Raw genomic sequence first — 12,446 nt, 5'->3', positions numbered from 1 at the left:
TATTATCGATTAAACTGAACTACTTTCAAATTCAAGTCCAAGGTAACCATTACCTGTTGATCTGCACTTTGCTCGAGATGATTTTGACTTTTTGTTCACTGAATGGTGACAATTAGATGGAGTTGAATGGGTTTGCAAACAAATCTCAATGAGAATGCGATGTCTGTGTTGCCAAAAGTAGAAGAGAGAAGAAGATATTGGAACTGAAGAGTATTTGATTGCTACAAAAGTAATGAAAAGTATATCAAACAATGAACCATTCTCATTGTTTTCGACGACAACATGTTTCCAAATACGCAGTATGTTAATGGGTAAAAGGGTTAATCCATGAACTGTGAACATGATCAACAAAATTCGGTGTAATGATTGTTCCAGAAAAAAGTGAGGCAATATAAAGGTTCCTCTGGTTGATGAAGAGGTTGATCTGGATGAGATTGTGATTGATTGAGAGGTTGAAGGTGCAAGTGACTGTTCAACTGAACTGCCACGATCACGAGTGTAATTGAAGGCATAACAATTGGGTTGAAGTAAGTTGTTGCCTGGTTTAGGAGATAATTGATTAACTGGGTCTTTATGCACTTCAGTCATTACAGGTTCATCATCACTTTCAGCTAGAAAAACTCCAATCTCACAGTCTGTTGTTGTTGTTACACTGGCTCTTGTTGCTGGAGCACTTGAACTGTTACATCTGGACACTTTAGACAATGAAGACAAGTTCATTGTTGCCGATAAATTAAATAATTGTTGCCAGTTTTTCATACAAGTTGTGATCTTGGAGTGATACGATAAAATCATTGCAATCGGTGTAACGTAATAAGTTAAAAAAAGGATTCTTATGTATTCTTTGGTGTTGCCGGTTGGATTGGTTGAACAAACTGCTGTTCGAGCAAATTGTGATCCATGGAAGTATCGTGAAAAGGGAATGTGAACAATGAACCAGGAATATGGAAGTGAACCCAAGGCTGATATTGACCAGGCCACAGTAAATACCCAAAATGATGGAATCACGTATTCGTATTTGGTTAGGCTTGTAAAGTTTTCGTTTAAAATGATCTTTGAAATTGTCTTGTAGCGACGGGAAAAGATGATCACATAAGTAATTGAAGTTACATGGAAACACGAATCTTGTAACATTGGAAAGGTGAAACACAGGAAGGATCCATGAGTCCAGTTGATTGTGATTAAAATAACCAATGAAAAGGGTAAAACGAGAAATCCTTTGATTAAGAAGTCGTTGAATCCAATTGCCAATAATGGATCAAATGGTGTTCGTCCGTGAATTGAATGAATCTTTTGATAATTAATTATTCGTTTGATCATTAAGAAGGTGAAAACTTGTGAAAAAGTAAATATCAACAGATAAATGAAAATAATTGGACCAACATATGAGGCTACTGAAGGTCTTAAATATATTTTATTGAAGTCAACTGTTTCATTTGGGAAACTTTTCATTAAAGATAACATTAAAGGTAGATATTTGTTTGGAATCGCTCTTTCCATCATTTTCAGAAAATCTTCAATTCTCAGTGAGTTTCAAGGGAAGCAAGAAACAGACTGAATATTTGAAACAAGTGAATATACATCATCTCATCCACTCTGAACTTTTCCTTCTAACATGCGCTTCTTTCCTTTTAACCCAAACAATCAAGAATAAAAGTGAATCAATCGGATGAAGATGGCGTTCATATTTATTTCCGTTCTTCTTGTGTGAGGCGATGATGAATGAATAACCGGCGAATTCATGAAAGAATCAAAACTGCGAATCACTTTTTGTCTGGAAATCAAACAAAGATTTGAAAAGATCAATCATAATAAGAATGCAAAACGAAAACAATCTTTCAATATGTTATTATTCATCATTCGTATTCTGAAAGTATCCATTTTCGTAACTCAAGTAATTTGAAAATAGATGAATTTGTCTCGATTTTTTTCTAATTCTCTGAGCTCATAAATTGACTTAATGATTGATGTGATTGGATGGCCGGGACTTATCATGGAAGTTCATGTCTTCCAACAAAGAGAAGAGAGAAGTGAAGATGAAATGAAATGAATGAAAGAAATAATCCAAATCGCAAAAGTTTAGAGATAAAAACGGATTTTTATTGGAATTTGAAAGGAAATTAAATGCTGTGGCTCAGGAAACTATGAATTCTGGTTTATTTATCGATGAATGGATCGAAAAATGGATTTTGAAACTAATGTAAGAAGCAACATTGATGGATGATGTCAGGGTTTGGTTTCATCTCGGTACTCCAAGAATCTAATAAAACTCATCATTTCTCAATTGAAGTCTTCAATTAAAGGCTATTGATAGCCTCGTAATCAGTTCTGAGAAAAAAAAGACTAGAGAGTCTCTGCTAATTCTCATATTATATTTGCTTGAGAATCTGACTTTTATTGGTAAAAACATCGACCTTAGAAGTAAAAATAATTTTTTTTCTTCTCATATCCCAGATTTTCTTATAACAACAGTTACAGTTTATCTACATGCTTCTACTTGAAACAAATCCAGTGTAAAATTTTCGTTTTTCAGTAGATCTTTCGGAATGTCGGTAGTAGCAATGTGTGGCGTAAAAAGTATAATGTTATGTGGATTAATAGTGAACGGCTTGTGCGGAATGGCCTGGATAGCGTGACTTCAAGTATGGTCTCTGTTTACTGTACCTGAAATGTCTAGAAATCGAGTGTATTCAGATTTATGTAGCTTTATAAATCATGTTTACCGGTGGTAAATGCATACCTAGTACTACAATTTGAATTTAAATCTCAAAAGTAAATTCCTAGAAACTAATTCAATAAACTCTCGACTTTTCTGCAAGATTAGAGCCATCTGCTGACAGAAAATATTCAACACCAAGAATAGATACCGAAGCTAGCCAATTGAGCCAGCCAGCCAGCTATTTCTTCACGTGCTTGAAGCCAGTTAAAAGTAAATAGCTCGAGCCAGCTCAAGCCAGTCAAATTCAATTTTAGCTGAGCCGGCTAGCTAATAAATTTGGTCGTCTTTTTCATTTGGAAATAGTTTTTTTTCGCTCAAATTCTGTTTTTACTTGTAATTTGCACTGAAATCTTGTTTATTTCATTAGAAATAATTAACTCATTAAAACGCTGGCAACTCAATCCATGTAGAATTGATAAAATTTTATTTGCTCATGATAATTATGATAAGTTCACTCACAAGGGAAGTGAACGTCTGACGCCAATTTGAATGAGAGAGGTGTCATTGGATAGAGTATGTTGAGTTATGTCATTAAAGTGGTGTTAAATGTTTAATATAAAATACGAAGATATTTTTTAACTTATAAAATTGAATTAAATGCAATTTTTCAAGCCAAACTCAGCCAAATCAGCCTTTTAATTAGCTGAGTAGCTCAAGCCGGCTGAGCCAAGCCAAGCTTGATTTTATCAGAATTAAGCCAGCCAGTTAGTATCTCGCTAGCTTCGGTATCTAACCAAGAAATTCTCAACGGTTTAAACTGTTTAAACGTTGACACTCCACGGTTGCATGGTAAGGAGTTTTACAACAGTTGTAATCCTTGCTAATTTTTCAAACAGTCAGTCGAAACATATTGATAAAAATCATAAATTGTAAAAGTCGATAAAAGATCAAATGAACAATTGAAAGCACAAAATTCTCAGTTCCAGGAGTAAAGCCTGGTGGAGCATTACTATTTTTCTTGCAAGTTTTGGCAAAAAAAATCGATGTTTACTTGAAGTAATTTACGGTTTTTTGAGTCATTTAATTTTGAGTTTTCTCGATTTCTTAATGGCGCCCTCTTGTGTTTGTAAGCTTAACTTTCATTTTCTGCTTGTGTCTCTTCCTCATCTCCTCACTCTTTGTTCATTTTACACTCATTAATCTGATACATTCTGTTTCTGTTTAAATAAATCTTTTGAAATAATTATTTAATTGGTATTTCTTTTCCATCTAATATTATATTTGCTACAATTATTCATCAATTGTTAATATTTTTTGTGTTGCCGTTGTAACCATTATTAATGTCATCAATGTATGAGATTTACTTGGATGAATCAAATGGCTCTATCAGGGAGGAAGATGATGATATACCAGCTGAAGAATTAAACACCGACAATGCGAATGGTGATACAAGTAAGCCTGTTGATGAAGTAAAGGTAGCTCCAGAAGTCAAAACTGATACAAGCTTAACATCAGGAAGTAACAATGTGTGGGTCAGTGGATTATCAAGTAGCACGCGGGCGGCCTCCTTGCAAACATTGTTCAAAAAACATGGGAAAGTGTTGAGTGCCAAAATTATCACAAATCCTAGAATGCCTGGGTCCAGAGCTCACGGTTTCATTACCATGGAGACTGCTGAACAGGCAGAAAAATGTATCCAACATTTAAACAAAACCGAATTAGATGGTAAAACAATCACTGTCAGCAAGGTACGTTTTGTTATTTTCTTACGTATTATTGCTAATGGTTTTCTTATATTTATTTTCAGAATCGTCCTAGTGAATCAAGTTCGAGCTCTAGGCACAAATCTACTAGTAGTAGCAGTTCAACTAAGAAAGACAAACCTAAAGATAAAGATTCAAAATCGAGGAGTGATGAAAACAAGGAGTCAGACAAGGATAAATCAAAAGACGATAGTAAGAAGAGCGATGAAAAAAGTGAGAATCTGTCATTATCATACCCGTGTCTACCAAATTATTTTTTCAACCTGATATCAACGGGTTATACTATTTACCCTTGTCTTTCACTGGCTGTTCATGTATCGCTCTGCGAAATATTTAGATTTATCCCTGATGCAAAGACATTCCGAAGCTTCGGTTTACGGTTTTTTATACGTCACAATATTTTTATGGCTCTTTTACTTTTTTGTCAAATTAAGATACTTTTATGCAAAACTATTTTTCTGTCTTGAAATTAATCCAACTTGCTTGGTTTCAGGTTCACATGATGATGATAAGAAAAAGAGAGAGAAATCTGGTGACAAAGACAAGGAGAAGGAAAAAGATAGACAAAAGGATCGGGATAAAGAGAAAGAGAAAACTAAAAACAGAGAGAAAGACAAATCCAAAGATAAAGAGAAGGAGAAGAAGAAAGATGACGATAAAGACCAGTCAAAAGAAAAGGACAAGGACCGTGATAAAGGTGTCGAAAAAGACAAATCCAAAGAAAAGGACAAAGACAAAACTAAAGAAAAAGAAAAGGACAAAGATAAAGATAAAGACAAATCTAAAGAAAAAGACAAAGACAAAGACAAAAAGGATGACAAAAAGGATGACAAATCTAAAGATGAAAAAGAGGCTGATAAAAAGGACGAATCTAAAGATGAAATTAAAATCAAAAAAGAACGTTCCTCTAAAAGTCCGAGTCGAAGTCGCAGTCGTGATCATAAAAAAGGTTCTGAGAGTCCTCCTCGTAAATTAGGTCGTAGACCGATGAGACGTTTAGCTCCTGCGTTTTTGGCCCGAAGAATGAATACTCGTGGTCGATCCTCTAGTTCTCGCCCTAACCCTGTTTTACTTAGGCGCATTGAAACTGAAAGAGCTCAAAGGCGAAGAGAACGTGATCGTGAGATTCAAGAAGCCAAAAGGCGGCGAATCGAACTCATCCGAACCCAACGAGAAGTTGAACGCAAAGCTCAAGAGGAACGTGATCGAATTGAACGTGAAATGGTAAAACTTCGAATAGAAAGAGAAAGATTGGAACGGGAAAAGGCTGAAATCTTGAGATTAGAAAGAGAGAAAGCCCGTCTCGAAAGAGAGCGACTCGAAAGAGAACGAGATGAACTTAGGAGAAAACAATTCCAGTTACCACATCGCATCGACGACAGCCCAAGAGGACGATCTGGTATCAACAAGAGACCTTATGATTCCCGAGGTGATCCCAGGGATATGGATTTGCATTGGGATGATCGTAAAAGGATGTCTAATCCTTCACCAGTGACTGCATCTGGAAGACCATTTAATGTAGCCGTTGGATCTCGGTAAGATCATACTTGACCCTAGCAACATTGCATTTGGCATTCCGGTTGCTCTTCCAGTTTGATAATCTGGTTTTCACCTATCTTTAATTTAAATTCGAAGAAAATTTGAGCGAAGAATGAACTTCCATGCAAGTTTAGACTCCATCTTCTCACTCACTCAAATAATGGTCACGTGAAAAAGTCCATGGTCTTTGAATCTTTTTTTGAATTCTATTTTTTTGATTTGATTTACCTCAAAGAATATCTTGAAAGTCCTCAAAATCTTGGATCTTTGATCAAAATCTATAAGAAAATGAGCAAGAAGAGTTACTTTAATTTATTACAATATATGGCAAAGACAAGCTTCGAGACAAGGTCTTATCAAAATATCTGGAAGTCTTTAATGTCCGATGCATGAAAGTTTTAATCAAAGAGTACTCGAATACTTAAACAAAGAAAAAAGCACGAAAAACTCAATACTTTAAGATAGGCTTTTCTAAATTAACTGATTCAAGTTAAAAATGTTGATATCTTCATGGTCTCTTTCTCTTTCTCTTTCTCCATTATCCTTTCCTTAAATCGGTTCCAAAATACCATCAATTACAACCACCAACAACTGGAATTATTACCAAAACATCTAATCACTTCACAACTATGACAGAATGTCAGATTTTGATGCTCGTCATGGTCACACATCAGCTCCTTATGACAATAAAGGAGGTAACTATCGTCGAATGAAATTAGATAATCCATCGTCTGGAGCTTCAAGGAATGAATACGACATGAGACGAGATTCTGGTCGTCATGGTGGAAGCGGTGGTGGTCATGATCGCGATGATCGGCGGAACACTGGTGGTCCTAGTGGGGGTTATTACAGGGACTCTTCTCGAATGACAGGTTCGTCGCGAGATCGAGATCGAAGAGGAGGTGGAGGACGAGATGATTGGAAAGGTTCTCATGATCGAAGAGATCGCTATTTGGATAAAGGATTAACATCAATAGGTTCTGGTTATTCTGCTGGTGCTGCATACTCTGGTGGTAATAGTGGAGACTGGAATTCAGGAGACCGAGGTTCTTCAAATTTATCCAAAATGTCATATCCAGCAGGTAAATCATCAAATGATCATCAATTAATGAATAATTGTTGTCAAGTATTTCCTTCATTTTTTCGCCCATTTCACAAAGAAATGATGCATACTTGATTTAATCTCTACCTGGATTTGGATTTTATATGAAAATGAATGGTTGATTTAAAATTTTGAATTTTCTCGCCCTCTTCGCTTAGGACCTTCAGTTTCTGAATCAAGGTCACGTGGAACAGGATTGAGCTCATCATTGATGACTGGTGGTGGAAATCAATTAAATGACCTCTATGATAATAGTTCAAATATGCCCATGGCTGGTATAATGTCTCATGGTGGAATTGGCTCAGCATCTGGATTAGGATCTGATGAAAGACCTTATATGCATTCTGTCAGACGCTTTTGAGCTTTTTTCATTTTCTTTCTATTTTTTCTCTACTTCTCTTAATTACTATCAAATCGCATCCACAATCTCGTGAAACATTCAAATTTGTATCTCACACTAAGACATACCTACATCTAAAGCCAGCATATTATACGGTTACACACATAGATAGACTCTCACAACTTCACTGACATTAACATTAAGCTTCTTCATTATTCTCTAAGATTCTCATCACTTACCACTGTGGATACTTCATCGATTGGTAGCTAACCAAGTGGACAGATAAATTACTAATTAATGATCTCTCTACCCTCCTTCAAGAAAATGATGAAAGTCAAGTTACCAGTCAATTTCAATTTTTGATCGACACATTATTGGAAATATGATCGACTCTGCCGAATGTTATCAAACCATTGAAAATAGCTTTTGAAAATTTTTTAATTGAGTTGCAAATCATGCAAAAACTAAGAATAATTACGCCTTTTTGGCCAAGATTACAGAATTCTCAGCTCCTAAAACAGCTTGAAAAGGGCGTTCCGATTCAATTTGCTGTTTTACCTGATGGAGGTTGTGTGAAAAAAGATGAAACTAAACATGCCACTGATGATCCATTTAAAGAATTAATAATGATTATACAAACTTAATTTTCAGGATTGTTCCAATTTTTGATTTTAGGATGTCAATACATGTGTAAAAATTAAAAAACCTTTCTCCATCGTTTTTGATCACTATTTAACTTGTCAAAACATTATTGGTAAAATTGTGTAAAAACCGACAAGAAGCATCAAATATCAATGATGATCTTTCAATTTTTGGCTGAATCGTAATACTTATTCTTTTAATCAAACGGTAACTGCTTTTATTGGAAAGCGAAAGTATAAGCTCAAAAGATTTTATTCAACCTCTTCTATTAAAACTTTCTTGAAAAATATAGTGAATTGGGATATATTTTTTATGAGAACAACTTTGTTACTCTAGACACGCTCGTCGAGCAAAGGTAATCCATGGCTGAATGGCTTCTATATCATCCACAGTTGCCATACTAAGGTTCGCGAGTTTAGTTATGTGATCACTGATAGTTGATTAAACGACTGAGTTTCATAAGGTGTTGAAATGTTAGCAACTTGAAAAAATGTTGATAAATTACAGATGTAATTGAATCTGAAACTGAATCTCATCAGTCGATATCCATTATCGAGAAGTTCGATGCATCGAAGTTAAACGGATCCAACAAGATCCTTATATCCGATAAAATCGCATTTGGTTCAGTAAATACCTTGACTACAAATGTTGATGACAAAAATTGAATTTTTTCATAGTTATTTTGGTTTGTGTTTCTTCCCTTGCTCATTTTCTTGCCACAATTTTAGTGTTTTTTACTTTCTGTAAATATTATTGACGGATTGTGACACTGATTATGAATTTACGCAGTTTAAACAAAATGTCTCGTCGTCATAAAGCAATGGATGATCCTGATGGTGGTGGTAGTGTTTTTGTTGTTGAAAGTATTTTAAAAAAACGTTTGAAGCGTGGTCGAGCTGAATATTTTGTGAAATGGAAAGACTGGTCCCCTAAACATAATACCTGGGAACCTGAGGAAAATTTTCTCGACGAAGGATTAATCCAAGAATTTGAAAGGACACAAAGAGATGCTTCCTCTAAAAATGATTCGGTAACCGAAACTTCGGACAATCAACTACAATCTAATGAGGATCTTGATGTTGGTTCTATTCACGATAGGACCTTAAGGGTTTGTCCTTCACCACCAGAAATTTGGAAAAACAAGAATAAATTGGTGGATCAAATATTGATCACGGATGTCTTTGTCAATGATATGACCATTACTGTTAAAGAATGTAAAACAGATCAAGGTTTCTTCATGGACAGATCTTAAGCTGTTTCTTCAAAATTCACTTTTTTGATGAGAATCGTAAACAAGTTACCAAAGGGTTTCCTCAAAGAAGCTCAATCAAGTTTGATCTCAACTTTCAATTCAACCTTATTTTTCTAACCAATTGTATATTTTATCTCATGCATTCTACTTTTTACCGCAAAACGCACATTCTCAAAAAATTTCAGAATTGATATAGATTTATATTTTCGATTGAAATTTTATACACTTATACAGGCTTTGATCATATTTTTTCCAATCCTTTTTGTTTGCATTTTTGTATCTCGGTCTGCGAATTCACTCATTTTTGAATAAACAATAAATCTTAAATTAATAAAATTACCTGCATTAAAAATAACTAAATTATTTGGTATAATCATAAACAAACTGTAAATCGATTATCAATTTCAATGTTTGTTTGTTTGTTTGATTGAAAATGAATGAGATAATTTCATCACGCATTATACATCTGGATGTTATTTGAAAAGATGATGCAAGTAATGTCAATACAATGATTGTTCAACAATCTTGAAACTGACTAATGAACATTAGGTTTCGATGTTAACTATTAAGCTTGTCTGTTTCTAGACTGTTTCTATTTAATTGCAATCGTACAGTACAATCGTACAATTTCTTAGATTGTAAACAATCGAGGCCTAACTCAAGGCAATCTTTTCTATATAGTGTTTCGCTTTACATGGAATCAACCAAACCTCATAACAAAACCAATAACTAATAATACTGCAAATTATTTGCTGCATTTTTAGCTAATACTTGCTATTTGAATGTGGATATAAAACACAGTTACAAAGGTCGATCATATGATTTGATTCTCTTTCATCTTGCTCTCCCTCCTCCTAACTATAAAATATCTCTCTATTTTTCTCTCTTTTTTCTGTTTCTAGTCCACCAACAGCCATAATTTATGATTAAAAATCTGATGCTTTGGTTAAATAACACCACTTCCTCTGGTTTAATCCTAGTGTTTACATTGACATATTCATTATAATAACAAACTAAAGCAAAGCTGATGAGAGCCTATTGTCCTATCTTAATTCGCCTTGCTTGCCATTATCACCAATCTGAAGGTAAGTTGATCTCTGTTTGTTAACAATAACTTATTACTTACAATTTAATTACATTTTACATAAGCAACTTCATTTTAATCAATAACACCATGTATAATGATTCATAATTATGATTCATAACATTAGGCTTTGGTAACTGTTTTCGTGGAAATAGTGAAAATAAGCTATTTGTACATCTGTATGAAATGAAGTTGATTAATTTATTTACTAATTTATTGTCAATTTTTGAACTAATGACACTATTATTTCTGTTTACGATAGGTACAAAATGATTAGCGGTTGCTTCGGCAACACATTCCTGATAATCGTGCAAATATTTTTTGGCCTTTTATCAGCGTTACTAGGCTTTATTTCCTTCTTCTATTACCTTCTAAACCATGAAGACTATAATGCATCCATTTGGAGCCTATTTTTGGGTGAGTTTACCGTGCAAAGTTTTTGCTCGAAAAGCTCTTTTATTATCGCTGTATCTAATCAAAAACCTTTTCATTAACAGGTGTCAATGCCATTTCGCTCATTCATCTACATGTGTTATTCCTCAAAGCTCAAATTGATGTGTGGTATGACAAATATACTTTCCGGAGCTTGATTAAGTTTTCTTTCGTCTTGTCTATTGCGGCGATCATCGCTTTACCAATTTATATATATTTATCTGTTAAACATCATGAAGGTTCGTAGTTTTCAACCAATTTTATTATGAATTCAGTCATTTATTGATATAATCATTAATAATGTTATTTCATTACAGAACTAACGCTTCGTGGCTATCATGTTGACGCTATTTTTGCTGCTCTCTCATTATTTTGGTCAGTTAACCTCTTCTGCTCTAGCCGTCTCTACTCAAAATATGTACAACTCACCAATCCAGCGCTTATTGCTTCTATTGAGTCATTAGAAACACCTTACACATTTTATGTTGATACATTTTAATGTTGGCTACGTCACTCCTGTAATGAAACTCAAAACTCACCATAATCTCTATAGTCAAGATATTGCAGCCTGAAGAGTTATATTCTTGATCTCATTCAAAAATTCATATTTTCGCCACAAAGAAAACATTCTTGATTTATTCAAGATTGGACCAATCCAAGCTTATAACTTTTTTATGCCACCTAGACTCTTTCACATGAAGTTTGTCTACAAAAAAAGTCTTTCCATTAATTTTGAATTCAATTTATTAAAGTGAATTATTTGAGTATTACAAAATAGTTTTTATTTTTTTCCTAGTAAACATTGGTCACTTGATTGAGTCAATTTTCATGAAATAGTCAAAAATTGGAGCACATCTAGGAAAGGCAGAGTTCAATCCAGTAACGACAGAACCAAGGATCATCCATTCATTATTGCAAAGGATCCAAAAAGGCACTTATAAAGAGCATCAAGATAAATTTGCGATTTGCTTCCTTTATTTCATCGTGAGAATATGTTCAAATCGACTTCAGAAGCTATTCCATCAGTTTTAAATACGGCCAACCCGCAGTGGATTTGAGTGAAAAGGCGTAAAAAATTACAAATTAAAAAATTACTTTGGTATAATGGACATAAATATTTCCAGGAGTCAGATAATCAAATTTAAACAGTAAACTTGTATCAAATGTTTAGTCTATTTGATTCTGAATGCAGTCCATTGACTAATTTTATTTTCTGTGGTTTAAATGTCATCTGTTTCCACAAAATTATACCCATGAATCCCAGATGTTGTTCATGAATTGTTGCCAAATGTAAATGGTAGTAATCAAAAGACTAATTTCAATCTTCGAAGTGGCCTGGAGAAGGATCAGCATCAAGCATTCAGTGGTCAAATAATCTTGATTTTTTTTCGAAACGATTCGATTTGACGTTTTATCATTTTCCAAAACGTCTAAAGGCAGGTCAGGCATTATTTAAAGTCTCAAAAATATACACAGGACTCAGCCAACCATATCACGAAAATAAATACCACTTGAAGAATGACCAGTTCGAGAATCGTCTTGATGACAGTAAATATGTTCAATAAACAATGGACTTGTTCCAATTAATCCTTCACCAACATGGCAAACATGTAACATCTCATTAGTCTGCCGG

General features: G+C 34.2%; 4 protein-coding genes across 6 annotated transcripts in view; 3 read left to right on the top strand and 1 right to left on the bottom strand.

Moving 5' to 3' along the window:
* Nucleotides 1-3,852: 3,852 nt before the first annotated feature.
* On the top strand, nt 3,853-9,633 carry LOC107365255 (uncharacterized). 2 transcript variants are annotated; one of them, XM_089269864.1, is made up of 5 exons: nt 3,853-4,407; nt 4,467-4,614; nt 4,916-5,957; nt 6,598-7,043; nt 7,222-9,633. In XM_089269864.1, exons 1-5 carry the CDS (start codon nt 4,000-4,002, stop codon nt 7,422-7,424), a joined length of 2,247 nt encoding a protein of 748 aa, XP_089125990.1. In that variant the 5' UTR covers nt 3,853-3,999; the 3' UTR covers nt 7,425-9,633. The 2 variants fall into 2 exon arrangements, with proteins under 2 accessions (XP_089125990.1, XP_015788216.2); XM_015932730.3 differs by having other exon boundaries at nt 4,467-4,635.
* On the top strand, nt 8,821-9,633 carry LOC107365073 (chromobox protein homolog 7). Its single transcript, XM_015932538.2, has one exon. It carries the CDS (start codon nt 8,821-8,823, stop codon nt 9,295-9,297), a length of 477 nt encoding a protein of 158 aa, XP_015788024.2. The 3' UTR covers nt 9,298-9,633.
* A 563-nt stretch (nt 9,634-10,196) lies between these two features.
* Nucleotides 10,197-11,588, top strand: LOC107365254 (uncharacterized). The gene is made up of 4 exons (XM_015932729.3): nt 10,197-10,382; nt 10,644-10,798; nt 10,879-11,052; nt 11,131-11,588. The coding sequence occupies exons 2-4, from the start codon at nt 10,651-10,653 to the stop codon at nt 11,310-11,312; spliced, it is 504 nt and encodes a 167-aa protein (XP_015788215.1). The 5' UTR covers nt 10,197-10,382; nt 10,644-10,650; the 3' UTR covers nt 11,313-11,588.
* LOC107365253 (synaptogenesis protein syg-2) overlaps nt 11,540-12,446 on the bottom strand; it is a 142,466-nt gene continuing 141,559 nt past the window's right edge. For both annotated transcript variants that reach the window (XM_015932727.3, XM_015932728.3), the window contains one exon: nt 11,540-12,439. In XM_015932727.3, the coding sequence (XP_015788213.2) occupies nt 12,293-12,439 (147 nt within the window). In that variant the 3' untranslated portion in view covers nt 11,540-12,292. The remainder of the gene's footprint in view (nt 12,440-12,446) is intronic.

Source organism: Tetranychus urticae, chromosome 3 (genome assembly GCF_039701765.1).
Source record: "Tetranychus urticae isolate SD_2017Ah chromosome 3, NJAU_TeUrti_SD_1.0, whole genome shotgun sequence".
In the NCBI taxonomy this organism is placed as follows: domain Eukaryota; kingdom Metazoa; phylum Arthropoda; class Arachnida; order Trombidiformes; family Tetranychidae; genus Tetranychus; species Tetranychus urticae.
This window is presented reverse-complemented; position numbering and strand designations above follow the sequence as displayed.

Excerpts from the sequence above, each read along its gene's own strand:
- LOC107365255 (XM_015932730.3), top strand. The coding sequence starts at position 4,000 with ATGTCATCAATGTATGAGATTTACTTGGATGAATCAAATGGCTCTATC. Across the intron at positions 4,408-4,466 it reads AAACAATCACTGTCAGCAAG|AATCGTCCTAGTGAATCAAG; the intron begins GTACGTTTTGTT and ends ATTTATTTTCAG. Across the intron at positions 5,958-6,597 it reads AATGTAGCCGTTGGATCTCG|AATGTCAGATTTTGATGCTC; the intron begins GTAAGATCATAC and ends CAACTATGACAG.
- LOC107365073 (XM_015932538.2), top strand. The coding sequence starts at position 8,821 with ATGAATTTACGCAGTTTAAACAAAATGTCTCGTCGTCATAAAGCAATG.
- LOC107365254 (XM_015932729.3), top strand. The coding sequence starts at position 10,651 with ATGATTAGCGGTTGCTTCGGCAACACATTCCTGATAATCGTGCAAATA. Across the intron at positions 10,799-10,878 it reads CATTTGGAGCCTATTTTTGG|GTGTCAATGCCATTTCGCTC; the intron begins GTGAGTTTACCG and ends TTTCATTAACAG. Across the intron at positions 11,053-11,130 it reads ATCTGTTAAACATCATGAAG|AACTAACGCTTCGTGGCTAT; the intron begins GTTCGTAGTTTT and ends ATTTCATTACAG.